This window comes from Panthera onca, chromosome C1, assembly GCF_046562875.1.
Source record: "Panthera onca isolate mPanOnc1 chromosome C1, mPanOnc1 haplotype 2, whole genome shotgun sequence".
Lineage (NCBI taxonomy): Eukaryota > Metazoa > Chordata > Mammalia > Carnivora > Felidae > Panthera > Panthera onca.
The window spans coordinates 123,653,960-123,670,983 of record NC_138346.1 but is presented as its reverse complement, the minus strand read 5'-3'; the positions used below and the strand labels follow the sequence as shown (position 1 = coordinate 123,670,983).

Genomic DNA, 17,024 nt, shown 5'->3' with positions numbered 1-17,024 from the left:
TTACAAAGCCCAAGAGAAAGCAATATTATCCTCATTTTACTAATGAGGTAACAGACACAGAAAGGTTAAATGACTTGCCAAAGTTAAATGGTAGAGGATTTAAACCAAGAAGGCCTACCTCTACAATCTGGGTTCTGAACTAGGGCTAAAATACAAAATACTGATTGTAGTGGAGGCAGGAGTTAAAGTTTGAGATTCTCCACTTCTAACAAGCTCCCAAGGTGGTACCAATGCTTTAGTTTCTTGGACACACTATGAGTAGCAAGGCCTAAACTACTTATCTTTCATGATTCAGGGTGAAGGAAATGCCTAGAGAAGTTAGAAAGTGAGTTTGCAGGTTACTTCAACCAAAGTGAGTGGCCCTCCTAAGTCATGCTCTTAACACAAAGCAAAATGAGCTGGGATGACTGTTTCCCTGACTTACAGATCTCTGATACGTGGGGGTCCTCTTTTGTTTTTTAGTCCCAGATGAGGTAGAAGATGAAGATAAAGGTAAAGAAAGTGAAGGAGGGGCTGCAGGAGGGGGATGAGGATCTGATGATACAGTAAAAACGTTCTCCATCTCAAACAGCTGTGGTAACATAGCACAATGTTTATAACTATGATCAATAACAATTTAACACACACTTGACAGTCAACTTCTATACCTTTACAGATTTACCATTAGGTTACTTCAGCAAAACAGAATTCATTCAATCAGGTTTCTATTGACAAAAGAAATTATAGTGTTAACATTAAGAGGTCAAGCTGAAATGTATCTTTTAAAGCCCTTTCACAATCCCTAATCCACAACATTTACAATTTTTTAAATGCCATGAGTCACTGGTGGTTGCTACAATGACACAATTCAGCCCAACTTCTTCTCAACGTCTCACAACTTCACATGGAATCCAGTATTTTCAGTTATTTGACTCTTCAGAGTATGCACAACAATAATCCAATAGGATGTGGGAAGAAAATATTACAACTATATTATTTATCTTGCCCACAGATAAACAGCTTTATTATAAATATCATATATTTTCAGGAAAGGACTGAGTGGTATGTTAGATAATATCACACTGCGCATACATTACTTAGGTGTTCTGAGGGAGGGTGAAAAACTCCACAAGAGGCTGACAGTGAAGCCCTCATTCATTTACTTTCGTATATTACAATTTATATTTGCCCAATTAAGTGGACAAATGTAGCTATCTAGTTTAAACAGCCCTCACAAAAAGACAAACAGGGGGCACCTGGGTGGCTCAGTCAGTTGAGCGTCCGACTTCGGCTCAGGTCATGATCTCACTGTCCATGAGTTCAAGCCCTGCGTCGGGCTCTGTGCTGTCGGCTCAGAGCCTGGAGCCTGCTTCGGATTCTGTGTTTCCCTCTCTCTCTGACCCTCCCCCGTTCATGCTCTGTCTCTGTCTCAAAAATTAATAAACGTTAAAAAATTTTTTTTTACAAAAAGATAAATGGTTGAAAAAGATTGCTACAGAAGACTCTTAGATAGAAAAAAAAATGTTAATATAAGGCAAACACCAGCAAAGAAAATGGGCCCTGACACTTCTAATCCTAGTATTAGTTCTTTAACCTCTACATAATGACGTAAAACGATCATCTAATTTAAGATCTGATAAGTCTGCCAAACGTTAATATCAAGACTATGATACAGACTTATACTAGTAGCAATAAAACACACTGCACATATACTGTCCCTCTGATATTAATTCATGATGGTATACATTTTTAAAACACTTATAAACTAAGCATTTAGACATAACATTTTTAGTGAGGGGGAAGTTTCTGTACTGTTAATAGCTAAACTATTTTTATGGTATTGTTTATTTCATCTTTTGTTTTTAAGTAGGCTCCATGCCCAATGTGGGGCTTTAACTCACGATCCTAAATTAATAAGAGTCACATGCTCTATCGACTGAGCCAGCCAGACATCCCAAAATGTAAGTTAGATGTTTTTTTCTTTTTTTGAAGTTTTTATTCATTTAAGTAATCTCTACACCCAACACGGGGCTCAAACTCACAACCCCGAGATCAAGAGTTGCCAGCTCTTCTGACTGAGCCAACCAGGCACCTTTTCCATCTTTATCTTCCTTATTTGTAGGACTATGTTTTATAACACAAATGCGATGTGTGTAGTATAATTACACGATTTAGAAGTATCTACACATATACACACTGACTATACATGCTTTAACTAACAATATGATCAAACTAATTTGAAGACCATATTCTAGATCCAAGACATGTCTTGGATCATGGCTTTCAAGCTGTGCTATTTGGACTAGAGTTATTACCATACAGGTAAGAACACAATACTGTGATTTGTAACACACAGGCCATGAAGTCCCAAAAACCACATTCTCAAGTCTCCAGTCCTATCACATATTCCTGCAGATACGAGGTCAGACTTGTTTTTCTAAGGGAAAATGAAACAGAAATACAAGGAATCAGAGCTATCCTTTTTCCCTCTAAGATTATTATTCCCCAACAAAGGTTCTGGAACTTGGACTGTATTGCTCTTTAGTCTCATCTCACCTCAAAATGAGTATCAAAGCAGAATTGAAAAAGGGTCTTTCCTTTCTCCTCCCATCTTTCCTGACTGAAGTTTCTTTCTCTATCCTTTATCCATTTGGGGGGCCTCATCTTTCTTTTAGGAAAAACATGGCACTGGAGCAACTTTAGATAAAGCAATATGTTAACACCCTTCTCTTCAAAGAATTCTTTACAATTCAGGCTAAACTACATTTCTATGGCACTGTAAGATTTTCTTAACCAGCACCACTAAAACTTTAAAGAAGTGCCATTAAACAAAAAGAAAGTTCATTAAAAACACACACACACACACACACAAACGCCAATTACATAAAAGTGTTAAGTCCAATGGAAAAAATAGATAGCTCAACAACAGATGCTTCTTTGTAAAAAATTAAGATAAAGACACATCAAAAAAAGGGGGGGAGGGGGAATGGAAGGAAAGGACCAGAGTGTAAATGTTATTTGGCTTTTTTTAAATGGGGGCAGGGGAACAATTTAGTTGTTCACCTTACAGCATACAAAAATATAATCAAGATAGACCTAGTTAAATACCCTAACAGATATTAAATACAAACATGCATATTAATAAAATTTTTGGAAGGAAGACTTTCTAGATTTGAAAACAGAAAAAGCTGCAAAGAGTCAATGATTACATACAAAAAGGACAACCTTCTATACCCAAACCTAAGGAAAACAAATGCAAACACAAAGGTATCAGCGTTATTATTAAGGAAATGTAAGCAAATCAGTAGAATTAAACTATAATAAGTCACCCCTTTTCCACATTTTGCTTTCTGCAATTTGTTACCCACCTCCCTACCCCCCAACCACAGTCTGGAAACATGTGATACACTTCCTGACATATTGTCAGAAGGTCAATAGTAGCCTCACACTATATCACATGCAAATGTCATTCATCACTTCAGCTCATCATGTAGGCATTTTATCATCTCACATCACTACAACAAGGGCAAGTACAGTACAATAAGATGTTCTGAGAGATACATTCACATAACTTTTACTATAGCATACTGATATAATTGGGTTAATTACTATTAATATCTTATTGCACCTAATTTACAAATTAAATTTCATCACAGATATGTAGGAATAGAAAAAAACCAGTTTATACAGGGTTCAGTACTGAGGTTCCACACATCCACTGGGAGTCTTGAAACATATTCCTTTGTTGATAAGGGGAGGCCTACTGTACTAGATTATAAACTCCATGAGGGCAAGGGCTTTTTGTTCAAAGCTAAATTCCTACAGTCTAGACAAACAGTTGTTGGCACATATTAGGCACTCATTTGTCAAATACTGCAAGCATTTAGACAAATAAATTAGTCTTAAAGACCACTCATTAAACATAAAACACAAGAAAAACTTCAGTTTTGACCATCAAAATTTTGATAAAGCAAATTATTCATTTATCAAATGACCAAAGATGAAAGATTTAAAAATAGTGAGAAAGTAGGCTAAGAACAATATGCTCAAATACTTTTATGTTGGTAAACTGGTGCAACCTTTCTGAAATGCAGCAACATGAATCAAAATGTGGAGTTGTTTTCCTTAATAATTCCAATGCAGGAAACCTGCAATCTGAAATGTGTGAATGACACTTTATGCACCAATGTGTTCACTGATATGTTTTAATAACAAACGTCTGGAAATAATCTAGTCTAACATTGGGTCAAGTCACAACAATTTGTATAAATGCCATGCAGTCTTTAGAAAGGATGGACAAATATGTTTATGCTATAATATGAAATGACAAGAGAGATTATCTATACAATATGATTTCAAATGTATTTTAAAAAAGACCAGAGAAGTCTAATCTAATGCTCACGGATTTCTCAAGAGAACACTTGGAAGGTGTCTTAAAATGGTAAATGGGGACAGAATACAGTACTGATACTATGGCCCCGTATTATTATTATTTTTTAAAACAGGCTCCATGCCCAATATAGGGCTTGAACTCACCAACCTGAGGCTAAGAGCTGCACGCTTTACTGACTGAACCGGACAGGACCCCTCCATGGCCCACATTCTTTTTATCTTTTAAGTAGGCTCCATGCCCAGCATTGAGCCCAAAGCGGGACCTGAATTCAAGACCCTGAGATCAAGACCTGAGCTGAGATCAAGAGTTGGACGCTCAACCAACTGAGCTACCCAGGCACCCCCATGGCCCACATTCTTAACCACTGCCTTACACATTAAAGAGTTTTAGTACCTACATCAATACTGTTCTAGGCTGTGCTCATATAGAGAATCCAACAGATAAAAATTCCCAACTTCCCTACATATTTATTTTTAAAATTGGAAAGTCATTAACGTTAACCCACCCCTTTACAAAAGAAGAATTGGAGGGGTGCCTGGAAGGCTCAGTCAGTTAAGCAACAGACTCTTGATTCTGGCTCAGATCCCTTGGTTGTGAGATTGAGCCCCACATCCGGCTCCCTGCTGAGCGTGGAACCTGCTTGGGATTCTGTCTGCCCCTCTTTTTCATGAGTGTACTCTTTGTCTTTCAAAATAAACACTAAAAAAAAAAAAAAAAAAAAAAAAAGTTCATGTTGGGGTGCCTAGTCTTTTACTCTTCTGAAGACTAAAGAAAATGGTAGTTTCAATTTGCATTACCTTATCTAATCCAGCACAACTGATAACAATCTAAAATTATTTTTTAAAAATCAAATGAGGAGGTTAAGAAGAAACAAACAGAAGAAGCAAATGGTACAATAACTTTAAAACTGAGTAACTGAGCGTCTGTTTACAGAACACAGATAATTTAAATAAATTGGTATGATTGGTAATTTTCACAGTTAAGGAATAATTTTGGTCCACAGTATGATCATTACCACAACAGGCTCATCAACTTTTAAATAAATTACAGATTAAAGGCCCAAGTGCTTCTTGAAATGGTGAGGAAGCTTTTGTAAGATGACAACCTAGGAATGACCTAATATTCTCATTCCTCATTCTATTTGATTACTGCAGCATTTTAAAAAAGGGTTATCAACCAAATTCTCCTTAAAATGATCTTCCTCGGTGTTCCTTCCTGGCTACCTTTATTTCTTTGAACATTCTCTTCTTTGGTACTTCTTCATTTATTACTTATAAAGCGAGGACTCCTTTCTGATTTCCAAGCTTCTATTTCTACACAGTTTAGAAAGCTGACTAAAAAGGACAATTGCCTTTTATAATCCTCCCTCCCCAAATAACCACTGTTTAATATTCCATGCTAGCATATTTCCTCAACTTCAGATTACTATCTAATGAATGCACTAGAGTTCCACAATATATTTTGCTTTCAACAAGTCCCCATGTAAAGTTCCCCAGTCCTATGAACAAAAAGGTTTCGAGCTTCTATAACTGGGTAGACTAGGTCAATTCCCTCCAGGCTCATTTTCACATTCAGTTGGTTATCAAGTCCTATCACTTCTACCACTAAAAACACCTACTGTCTCTTTCTCTGCCTATACTCTAGTTTTTATCTTCCTTATATCCTATCCATTGCTCTTAACAGGTTTTCCCACCCTCAGTCTATCTCTTAAAAAGTTGTTCTACTTGTTTTCAAAGATACACTTCTGAAAATATAATTTTAAAACCTGAAGCAATAAAGCTATCTCAGTTTTGAAATTAAAAAACCCATTAAGCCCTTGCTTACAAATATAAACATCTGATGACTTTTCTATAGAACGAAGTCAAATACATTGGGACCTTCAGAACCTTCCTCCAGCAAGTTTTCCTTTCTAGTTACTCTCTCTACCCACAAAACTGTATCTCCCACTTTGTTCATAATAGACCACTCATTATATACTATATGCTTTCAGATCTCCCTGAATCTGCTCATTCTGTTGCCTCTACGAAGACTCTTCTCCCTCTTAAAGCACTATTCGCCTTCAAATGTCCCTTCTCTCTAGGCTTTCTTTTTTTTTTTTTTTTTTTTTTTAATTTTTTTTTTCAACGTTTTTTATTTATTTTTGGGACAGAGAGAGACAGAGCATGAACGGGGGAGGGGCAGAGAGAGAGGGAGACACAGAATCGGAAACAGGCCCCAGGCTCCGAGCCATCAGCCCAGAGCCTGACGCGGGGCTCGAACTCATGGACCGCGAGATCGTGACCTGGCTGAAGTTGGACGCTTAACCGACTGCGCCACCCAGGCGCCCCAAGGCTTTCTTTACCTTTACAGAGATCGCTGAACAGACTGCAACTGAAATTCTAACTTTTAAACAGTGCAATGGGAGTTTTCCTTTCTAAGAGACCGATACATTAAGAGAGATCCACATGTATTAACAAATGTAATCTGGTTTGAAAAATCCCATAGTTTGGCCATCAATATTGTCCTTGTCCAGTAAGAGATAATAAATTAAATAATCTAGTGTTGACATTTTCAGACTAAATGGCTGAGCATATAAATTGTTTTCAGAATAGCTTTAGAAAAGAAGACATTAATAAGATTTTATATTTGGCCAAAACAATCAGGATTTCTGAAATTACAAACGGATCCTTTGCCAAGAGGAAACTACAAACCTACCTCGCAGTGATAATCAAATATTGCACTTTCAGTAGTATTTGCTGATTCTTCTTTTTCAGCACACGTTTCAAAGGATGAAAGTTGCTAGTATTAAAAAAAAGAGCGAGAGAAAATGATCTATCAAGCTAATAAAGAATACAACTGCTGCTGCACCGGGCAATCTCACAGTACAGCACTGAAGAAAACAAAGACTACTAGCAGCGTTGGGAAGTGCTCTTTCAAAGCTGTTGAGTAGGCACAAACTTCTTGTTTCAGATCAAGTGTTGTGTCTTCAACTTAAGTGTACTCTTCTTTGGTCTTGTTGGTTGTTTCGAGGTTTGTTCCTTGCCTGATCTGAACTTGAAGCAGCAGTTTCAGGTGGTAAAATCTGTTCTGTTACACTTCATACTAGAGATAAAAAATGAAGACATTAAGTATAACTTACATAAAAGAACCAAGACAGAGGGTGGGTAGAGGTGACAAGCTCATTTCATAAAGTTAGAATCATTCATTGGCTAAACAAGGAACGCAAGAAACTTGAAAGCACACTCATTTGATGTTATTTGAGCAATCTCTCAAGTGCTAATGGATACCTCCTTTGGTGTCATACACTCAAAACAGGAATTTCAGTCCTTAATTGACACTTCCACACCTTAAGTTCTAAGTTATAAAGCATAATATTCAATTTAATACAAAGTGTTTTATAAGCATCTAGTACTATGGTAGGTATTATGGAAAATAAAGAAGTTCCTGCCATCAGATAACTTACACTCTTGCAGAGAAGAGTTATACACGGAGAAAAACTAGAATATAGGACCAAATGCCAAAAATTAATTTGCCCAACCAATATCAGAGTACTATGACATACAGTATACTAGAGCTACTACTTGTTGTTTCTTCACCACTGTAAGTGCATTGAAACAACATGGTGAGCACAGAGAAGGAGTTAATAAGAGACAGGCTTAATTTAGAGACATAGGCAAATTTTTAAGAGAAATAAAACAGTCAAGCATTCTAGGCATGTCGGGGTATGCCAAGCCAGGGTATGCCACTGAATCATAAGTTCCTTGAAAGCAGGGACCATGTATATGATTTTTGATGCCTGACATCAAGGGAGGTTTATTATTACATGAATGACTATGGCCAACAAGTGCAGCTTGTTGTTTCAGAGGAATCAACAGTCTAGTCTGGCCAGAACAGAGGGCTGGCTTAAAGTGAAATGGGATACGTGGTGTGACAGGTGTAGTGGAGTCAGATTATGAAGTATTTCAACTTGATATAACAGGAAATAGAGAGCCTTAGTTTTTGATGAAAGGATATTAAGTCTTGAAATCCTATGGGAGATAAGTTAGTGAAGGTAACAGAAATCTCATTTTCTGAGAAATCTCTATTTCTGAGCTGTTGCCAGAAATAGAGAAAAAATATCTATAAAAAAGAAACAATTAAGATGAGAAGAGATGGGAAGCGAAATATATTTATAGGTAAAACCACAGAATCGTGCTTTATATTAGCCATAAAAGCGTTTCTTCTGTACTGACCGAAATATTAACTGGTGCTGTTAGCAAAACGATTTACACAGGGAGAAAAAAAAAGGTAGATTTGGTTTTAGATATGCTGAGAGATGAATAGTGTATTTTAGAAACCTCAGAAATAAGAATGTCTATAAGGTGCAAGAGGTCAGAGCTTGTGAAATAGCTTAGACCAGGAGAGCCCCAGTCCATCCACTGACACTTACTAGTAAAATGCTTGAATAAATCATTTCATCTCTCTAAATTCTGGTTTCTCATACACAAAATGAAAACTCATCAAGAGCTGATCTGTGGCTTGTTTTTTGTTTTTTTGTGGCTATACCTTACGTTCCCTGACTTTGTATTATTACCTCAAATATCAAATGCTGTTATATATTGTTCTTTTTATTTGGATCATTTTATTTCCCAGACTAGATATTTCTTAGGCCAATGGTTCCCAAATCACTTGGGAAGCTTTAAAAAATACCTAAGCCCAGTCCTCATTCAAAGAGTAATTTAATTGGCCTATGGTGTGCCTGGGTGGCTCAGTTGGCTAAGAATCCAACTCTTGATTTTGGCTCAGGTCATGATCTCACAGTTCGTGAGTTTGAGCCACACACTGGGCTCTGTGCTGAAAATGAGGAGCCTGCTTAAGATTCTCTCTCCCTCTCTCTCTGCCCCTCCCCCACTCTATCTCTCAAAACTAAACATTAAAAAAAAAAAAAGTAATTTAATTGGCCTAAAGTGAGGCTACTTCCGTTATGATCTTTGATTCCTCCTTCTCTACCTCCACATCCAGTGTCGCAAGTCTTATCGATATTTCCTTCAAGATAGCTAAATGACACATATTTTAGTATAGGTATCTAACACATCTGCTAATTTCCAGTGTCAACTCTTTCCATTTTCTGTCACACAATACTGCTAGACTGATCTAAAACTCCAATTTCACCTCATTTCATTGTCCTAAATCTTCAATGATTTTTTTTTAGCACTTTAGATGGGAAATTCTTAATCCTGGCTACACATCCAACCCAACCACCTGGGCAACCTAAAAAAAAAAAAAAAAAAAAAAAAAAAAATCAAAGCCTGGGTCCTACCTTGAGATTCTAATTCAATTTCACGAGGGTTACATCCCAGGAATTGGTATATTTTATCTCTCCTCTCTCCGTATGATTCTGACTCGTGGCAGGATTTAAGAACTACCATTTTAAGGTGTTCTCTATTCTACCTTTCCATCTTTTACCTTCAATTGCTCTCCAGGTCTCCTAGATAGGTACATTTTCCTGCCTAATTCTTAAACATAACCCTTGGAAGATTCCTGAATTCTAGCCTTCTTTGTGCATGTGGGTCTTCCCACAAAGAGATAATATTACCATCTTCAAAGTGACAAAACAGCTTCCTCTGTACCATTTCCAGTACAGACTTAATACCTTAATTCCCACTATGTGAGGCAGTAACTCCCACTGCATACATCATATCATCCTTTTTGGTACCAAGTCATTTCTGCACTTTGCTTACTTCATGCTATGTGTCTTGTTCCTCCAATTATGAAACAAGTTTCTTTCTTTCTTTTTTTTTTTTTAAGTTTGAGAGTGTACATGAGTGGGGGTGGGGGTGGGGACAGTGGGGTCAGAGAGAAAGGGAGAGAGAGAATCCCAACTCAAGGCTCAAACCCACAAACCGTGAAATAATGACCTGAGCTGAAATCAAAAGTCCACCCAGGTGCCCCACAAGTTTATTTCTGTATCACAGCCCCCTTCAGCACCTAATCCAGCACTGCCAAACTTAAGCACAGCAGAAACTACCACAGCAAAAAAGGCAGTTAGTCCATAATAGGAAAAGGACACCACAATTCAAGTGCAGCAGTTCTACCAACTTCTATTTACAAACCCAAAGACCCCAAAAGGCTATCTGATAAAAGAGGTGAGAATTTTTTTTTGGTAATTTTTATTTAAATTCTAGTCGGTTTGGGGAGCCTGGGTGGCTCAGTCGGTTAAGCGTCCGACTTCAGCTCAGGTCACGATCTCACAGTCCGTGAGTTCGAGCCCCGCGTCGGGCTCTGGGCTGACAGCTCAGAGCCTGGAGCCTGCTTCAAATTCTGTGTCTCCCTCTCTCTCTGCCCCTCCCCCGTTCATGCTCTCTCTCTGTCTCAAAAATAAATAAACGTTTAAAAAAAAATTAAAAAAAAAAACTCTAGTCGGTTAACATATACTGTAATATTGGGTTTCAGGAGAATTTAGTAATTCATCACTTACATATAACACCTATTGCTCAACACAAGTGCCCTCCTTAATACCCATTCCCCGCCCACCTTCTCTCCATCAACCCTGTTTGTTCTCTATCATTAAGTCTCTTAGGATTTGCTTCCTTTTTTCCCTTCTCCTATGTTCATCTGTTGTTTCTTAAATTTCACGAGTGAAATCATATGATATTTGTCTTTTTCTGAAACAACTTATCTTGAAAAATTTGGATTAACCCAGTTCTAGGGTGTTGTATTATGTTAAGAACTGTCCAGATTGTCACTTAGTAACACAGAAATGAGACTTCCAGAATCTAAAATCTGGAGCATTGCAGAGTTAGTGTTGGGGCACTAATGAAGCCTATTAGGATCTATTAAAGCTCAAACAAATGCACCAGCTATCAAAAATAACTGAAAGTGGCTGAATTTTACTTCATTAGTATCTTCACAGCTATGAGACTTCTATGGTTAACAAAACACTTTTCAGTCAAATTAACACTTAATGAAACACTTAAAAAGTACCCATTGGGCATTTTAATAAAATTGGCTATGCACTCATGCCAAGATTATTAACATTCATGGGCGGTACTGACAACTCTTCTGCCTTAACCCTAAGAATGCAGTGCATTCCCCCTAGCCCCCAAAAGCTAGATACTTAAGTCACATGAAAGAAGTACCAACCAAAACACTAAGGAACAGTTTAAATGTTGATCTCAGAGCCTCCCTCACTGCTAAGTAATCAATTCCCTTTTCCTTTGTTTTGTATGGAAACAGTATCACCACTAGTTAATTATCAACTATTATGTCACACAGCTTCAGTCGGAAGTTAAAAGCTAATTCTTTGAACTGAACTGATAATCCAAATAGGTATTCCTATCTCAACGGTCTTAAAAAAAGGCCTAGTAGAAGACAAGCAAACAGCAGGCACTAAATAAATGTTGAACCACTACACTTACGTGGCCAACAATCCATCTAAAATATATCACATAACCCAGTTTGTCATTTTGACAAGTTATTCTCAAAGTCTGTACAGCACTCACCTGGGGGCAATGGTAATGACAGGCTAGTCTGTAAGTCTTCCCACCTAACCCACTTTGTTCAGAAAGTAGGTTTTTTAATTTAAAAAAAAAAAAAAAATTAGAGAGCACGTGTGGGTACATGCACGTGTGAGTGCTCGTAAGAGAGGGACATGGCAGAGAGAGAGAGAGAGAGAGAGAGAGAGAGAGAGAGAGGGAGGAAATATCCCAAGCAGGCTCAGCGCTGTCAGCATAGAGCCCGACGACGCGGGGCTCAAACTCACAAACCCTGAGAGATCATAACTTGAGCCAAAATCAAGAGTTGGACACTTAACCGACTGAGTCATCCAGGTGCCCAGAAAATACTTTTTTTTTTTTTTTTTTGAGAAGAGCAACGATCCAATTAGGCAGCACTAGTTCATATTTCTAGATGCTTTAACTCAAGACAATTTAAGTGTGTCATATTTTGCTATTACCTGTATAACTGAAGTGGTTAACATTTTAATTCACTTTTGCTTTAGAATCTAAGGAAAATGATAAAGTTTAGATAATTAACCATTTTTAAGCCATCATATCAGGCAGAAATTAGAGAAAATCAAATTACTGCAACTATCTTTTTGTATATGTTCAGTAAGAACAATTACGCTGGGTTGTTAATTACCTGAATAGCTGCTAAGACATTTTAAGTTTTATCTCCATCTATCACTTAACCGCTTTTATAATACACTAGCACTCTGAAATAGGACAAATGCCAGTGTAGGAAGGAGCTAAATGCTCCAAACACAAAACCCAGAAAATAGTGTAGACCAGCACTGTTCATGCGAAATATAGTGCAAAACCATGCATGTAATTTAAAATTTTCTGGTAATCATGTTAAAATTGAGAGAAAAAGGTGAAACTAATTTGTATTAGGTCTATTTAACCAAATATATCTGACATGTTATTTTCCCTATGTAGTCAATCTAAAAAGTTTTCTTTGAAATCTGATGTTTATTTTACAATTATAGCACATTTCAATTCAGAATTGTGCACAGTTTAAGTGCCATACATGACTACCAAATTGGTCACAGAAGGTACAGACTCATGAGGGAAAAAGGTACTGGCATGCCCAATACATAGAAAACAAAAGGCTCTTTGGCAAAGGCTTTCACAGATAAAAGGAGGCAGTATCTAGCAAACCTGACCATAGATAGCAAGAGCTTGTACGTACTGCGTTGAGAAGCAAAAGTGTAAATAACTAACTGGTTATTTATTGGCTAGGGCTACAAACCAATGGATAGCCAACATGTTAACCGTGAAGAAACTGCTAATCAATTTATTTTCAACTACACAGTTAAACCTCAGCATTAAAGGACATATTAAATATAAAAACGCTTCAAAAATAAAATGCCCATTCAGTACTTCTGAACAGAATACTGCCTAGAACATCATACTCCAGTTTAATAACCTTAATGAAAAATACATTTTATAATTCCTCAGACTTCGCAGTACGAACTGAAAAAAAAGTTTTGTATTGTTTTTACTAGGTACTCCTACATAGAAGTGGAAACATTCCAGTATCAAGACAAAGGAATTTTTAAAATCCTGACTTCGGCAAAAATAATTTAACATCAAGAAATGATGGAATTCAAGAAAACAAGTCACTCCTACCAAAGCATTTTCACCCCTGTAGATATTCTAGCTATGAAGTCTTAAAAAAGTTGTAATTTTTGTTGCTGTAATTCTCTATTATGAAAAATCCTCCAGGTTTTACAGCTCTCCATAAGACAGTCTGAGTCAAAGATCTCAAATTAGTTTCCCTTTCATTTTTTGAAAAGACAAAAGCTAAGAAGGCACAGAGTTCTTTGTGTTTAACAAAAATCAAAATTTTTATTTTATAATACAGTCCTACAGTTCAGCTCCTTAAAAATCTGTCCAAACAGCATTTCCGTGTTTCAGCTACCTTGCCAAAAGTATGGTCCTCAAAACAATGTGAATGAAGTTATTATCTCTGAACCATACACTTTAAAAAAAGGGGGGGGGGGGGTTAAAATTATAAACTTTATGTTATGTATATTTTTCAACAATTTAAAAGAAAAAATATTTTAAAAAATTTTTATTAACATTTATAATTTATTTTTGAGACCATGAGAGAGCACGAGTGGGGGAGGGGAAGAAAGAGAGGGAGACACCCAAGCAGGCTGCAGGCTCTGAGCTGTCAACACAGAGCCCAAGGCAGGCCCGAACCCTCGAACCTTGAGATCATGACCTGAGCTGAAGTCAGACGCTTAACTGAGCCACTCAGGCACCCCAGAAAAAATATTTTTTACAAGCTGGATGGCTCTGCACAGTGTGTCTTTAGATGGATGGAGGGGAAAACAGGAGTGGAATAAAGCAGGACTGTATGTCAGCTTTCACGCTCTCATTTTTTGATTTGCAGGAATTTACCAGAATTTTCAACCACACTCTAAAGGTCATACTTGTTAAGTCAGAACTTATTTACAAAAAAAGAAAACCTATCTTCTGCGCCTCAAATACTTTACTTTTCAACTCAGCTGCTATAAATACTCATCCCAATGGTAAACATCCAGAGCAGCTGCAAAATCACTCAAACCACTACCATCTCTTTTATTTCAAGCCTAAGGCTAAAAGGAAACAAAAAGAAACAAGGCTGAATATTTACCCAGATTTTATGACTCATATATATATATATATATATATATATATATATATATACCCACATACATACACACACAACCATTCAGGCATATAAACCCTCTTCTTAACCCACACCAAGAACACCTATTTTTCATTAGTACCCCAAAAGCACCAAGGTATTATATTGTCCCTCCATGTAGTATTGAAAATGCCTACCTTCTAGAAACTCAAAATGAAAATTACTCAGCATTTTGATACTGAATAACTTATGAGCTATAATTTGGTACCTGCATTTGTTAGGCCGGTAGCTCTGGTCAAGAGCTGGCAGTTCATATCATCCTGATAAAAAACTATGTCTCTCAAAGGAAATTTTACTACAGTGTCTTTGGACGTCCTCCCTCGCCCTCTAACCCTGTCTCTAAACTCTTTAGAGGACCATTCTTTCACTCATTTTAGGTGCAAAACAACAACCTCCTACAACAGTGTTCAGATTTTTGTGTTTGCAGATTGAAGGCTGTTTTAGGGAGCGTTCCCTGCCTCACTTTTGAGTCAAGCAAGAAAGGAGCCATCTGGGTGTTTCTAAAGGAAAACCTGAAACCAAAAGAACCAAGGCACTAAAATTGTCATAGTGTTTTTTTCTTTTTTTTTTTTTTTTAAAGATTTTTAAGTAATCTCTACACCCAAGGTGGGGTTTAAAAACGACACTGAGACCAAGAGTTTGCAAGCTCTACCGACTCAACCAGCCAGGCGCCCCAAATTTCCTACTGATAAAATATCGATCGATGGTTAAAATCTTCAAGGGTCTCCTGCCAGGGTTCTAAAAAAACTCACTCTACAGAGAATGACGAAGCCAAGTCGTTCGCTGCTCAACAGGGGCCAGGCTCTGGCACCATAAGAGGCAGAGATGGTGCTAAGGACGATTCCACAGAGCTCTAATAGAGTACGCCCTAACCCCAGGATGAAGGAATGAGAGCCACGTGCCCACGATTAGGGGCTGGTTCCCTTTCTCAAGAAGCCGAGGGGTAAGCGAAGAAGGGAATGTTGGGTGTTCAGAATCAAGACAGACAGCTCTAGGTGAGTGGAAGTAAAGATGACACTTCGGCTACGCTACTGTGTCAGACGTGGCTGGGGAAAGGGGTGTCTCTAAGCATTTAGACGGAGCGGGGTCTCAGTCCATACACAAAGGAGGCGCCACTACCGCACTGCGCTCTGGTACTCGTAGTCAGATCCCCAAGCAGGTGACTGCCAGTAAACTATGGGGTCCGGAGTCAAAGCAGGCCCCTCTGCCTCCGGCTCTGCCAGCCTCACACAAAGGACCGCGCCACCACCCCCCCTCGCCCCGCCCGCCGGGACTTGTAGTTCCCGTTTCCCCCGCCAAGCCGCAGAGGAGGAAGTGGCCAGACTACAATTCCCAGCAGCCTCCGCGCCCGAGCCCCGCACCCCTGCCTCCATCTTGGCTGCGGTCGGAGCCTCCATTTTCGCTCCCTCCCCCCACTTTAGTCACCACCACCACCACCACGCGCGGCTGCCTGGCCTCGACTCTTCCTTTCAGCTCTGCGGCCTGACGTGAGGCTTAGACAGTTAAACGGGGGCCAGGTGGAAAAGCCGGGGTAGAGACTCAGGGTGAAACCTTCCCTGCCCAGAGCTCTAGGAGTGCCCACCTTGACTCAGAAGTCTCTCCTGTTAGTCTTGGTCTTCTCATCCGCACCTAGCCTGGCTTCTTACTACCCCCAGTTGGACCCTGAGGTCGTACTCACCCCAACAGCTCAGCGCCCCCTCTCCAGCGCCGCCATAAGCAGCACGGCCCGGTACGTAGGAATAAATCTCGCTTCTCTCGCGAGAGTTGCGGGCTCTGAGCGCGTGCACGGGAAGCGAGGGGGAGCGTATTCCTAATACGCTTGCGCATGAGGTCTGAATGACGCCAACTAGTGCGCTACGCTTAACCACAACCAAGATGGTGCCCACGTTCCCTTACATTCCCTCCCCCTTGAGGTGCGGGAAGCAATCTCCGTGTTTACTGACTCCGCTGGGACGCATGGGGCGGGGTGGCGGTTAACTTTCGGCGTCTCTGATCTTTGCAAACCTGAATATGCTTTAGACAGAGAGACCAGGCTAAACTTTGAGGACGAACAATCTGGAGGGCATATGCAGGAATGTCATATAAAGGATTTCTGTTTTCTCGGACATTATTCAGAAGCCCCAAACCCCAGTTTCTCCTCACAGCGCAAGGCTTTTTTTCTCTTGTCTGCTATAATATACTGGAATTTTCGTTAGTATAGAGTAGGTTTTAGTAAGGTAGTTTGGAAGTTCTACGTGAGACCTTTGTCTCGCAGAAACTGTAGTGCTTGCAACAGACGGACAAGAGTGAGCAAGGCAGCATAACCATTAGAAAACAAAAAACAAACAAAAAACTCCTTCAACTGACCTTTTAGTCACCAGAAGATATTCGTATTGTATCTGGTAATCAAAGAGGCTGAATCAGTAACCAAAAGGTTGAAATCAGGGCAAATGATGATTAATCCAAAGGGGTATGGGGAAGAAAGAAAATAGTTCATTGTGGCCACAGAAAAGTTCAATGA

General features: G+C 38.9%; 1 protein-coding gene across 4 annotated transcripts in view; it reads right to left on the bottom strand.

Moving 5' to 3' along the window:
• CSDE1 (cold shock domain containing E1) overlaps positions 1 to 16,332 on the bottom strand; it is a 39,266-nt gene extending 22,934 nt beyond the window's left edge. For 2 of the 4 annotated variants that reach the window (XM_060626337.2, XM_060626339.2), the window contains exons 1-3: positions 16,203 to 16,332; positions 7,067 to 7,453; positions 425 to 571 (exon numbers count right to left, since the gene is read on the bottom strand). In XM_060626337.2, the coding sequence (XP_060482320.1) occupies positions 425 to 562 (138 nt within the window). In that variant the 5' untranslated portion in view covers positions 563 to 571; positions 7,067 to 7,453; positions 16,203 to 16,332. Of the gene's footprint in view, positions 1 to 424; positions 572 to 7,066; positions 7,454 to 16,106 lie in introns of all 4 variants that reach the window. The other 2 variants (XM_060626338.2, XM_060626340.2) reach the window with 2 other exon arrangements.
• Between the last annotated feature and the right edge of the window lie 692 nt (positions 16,333 to 17,024).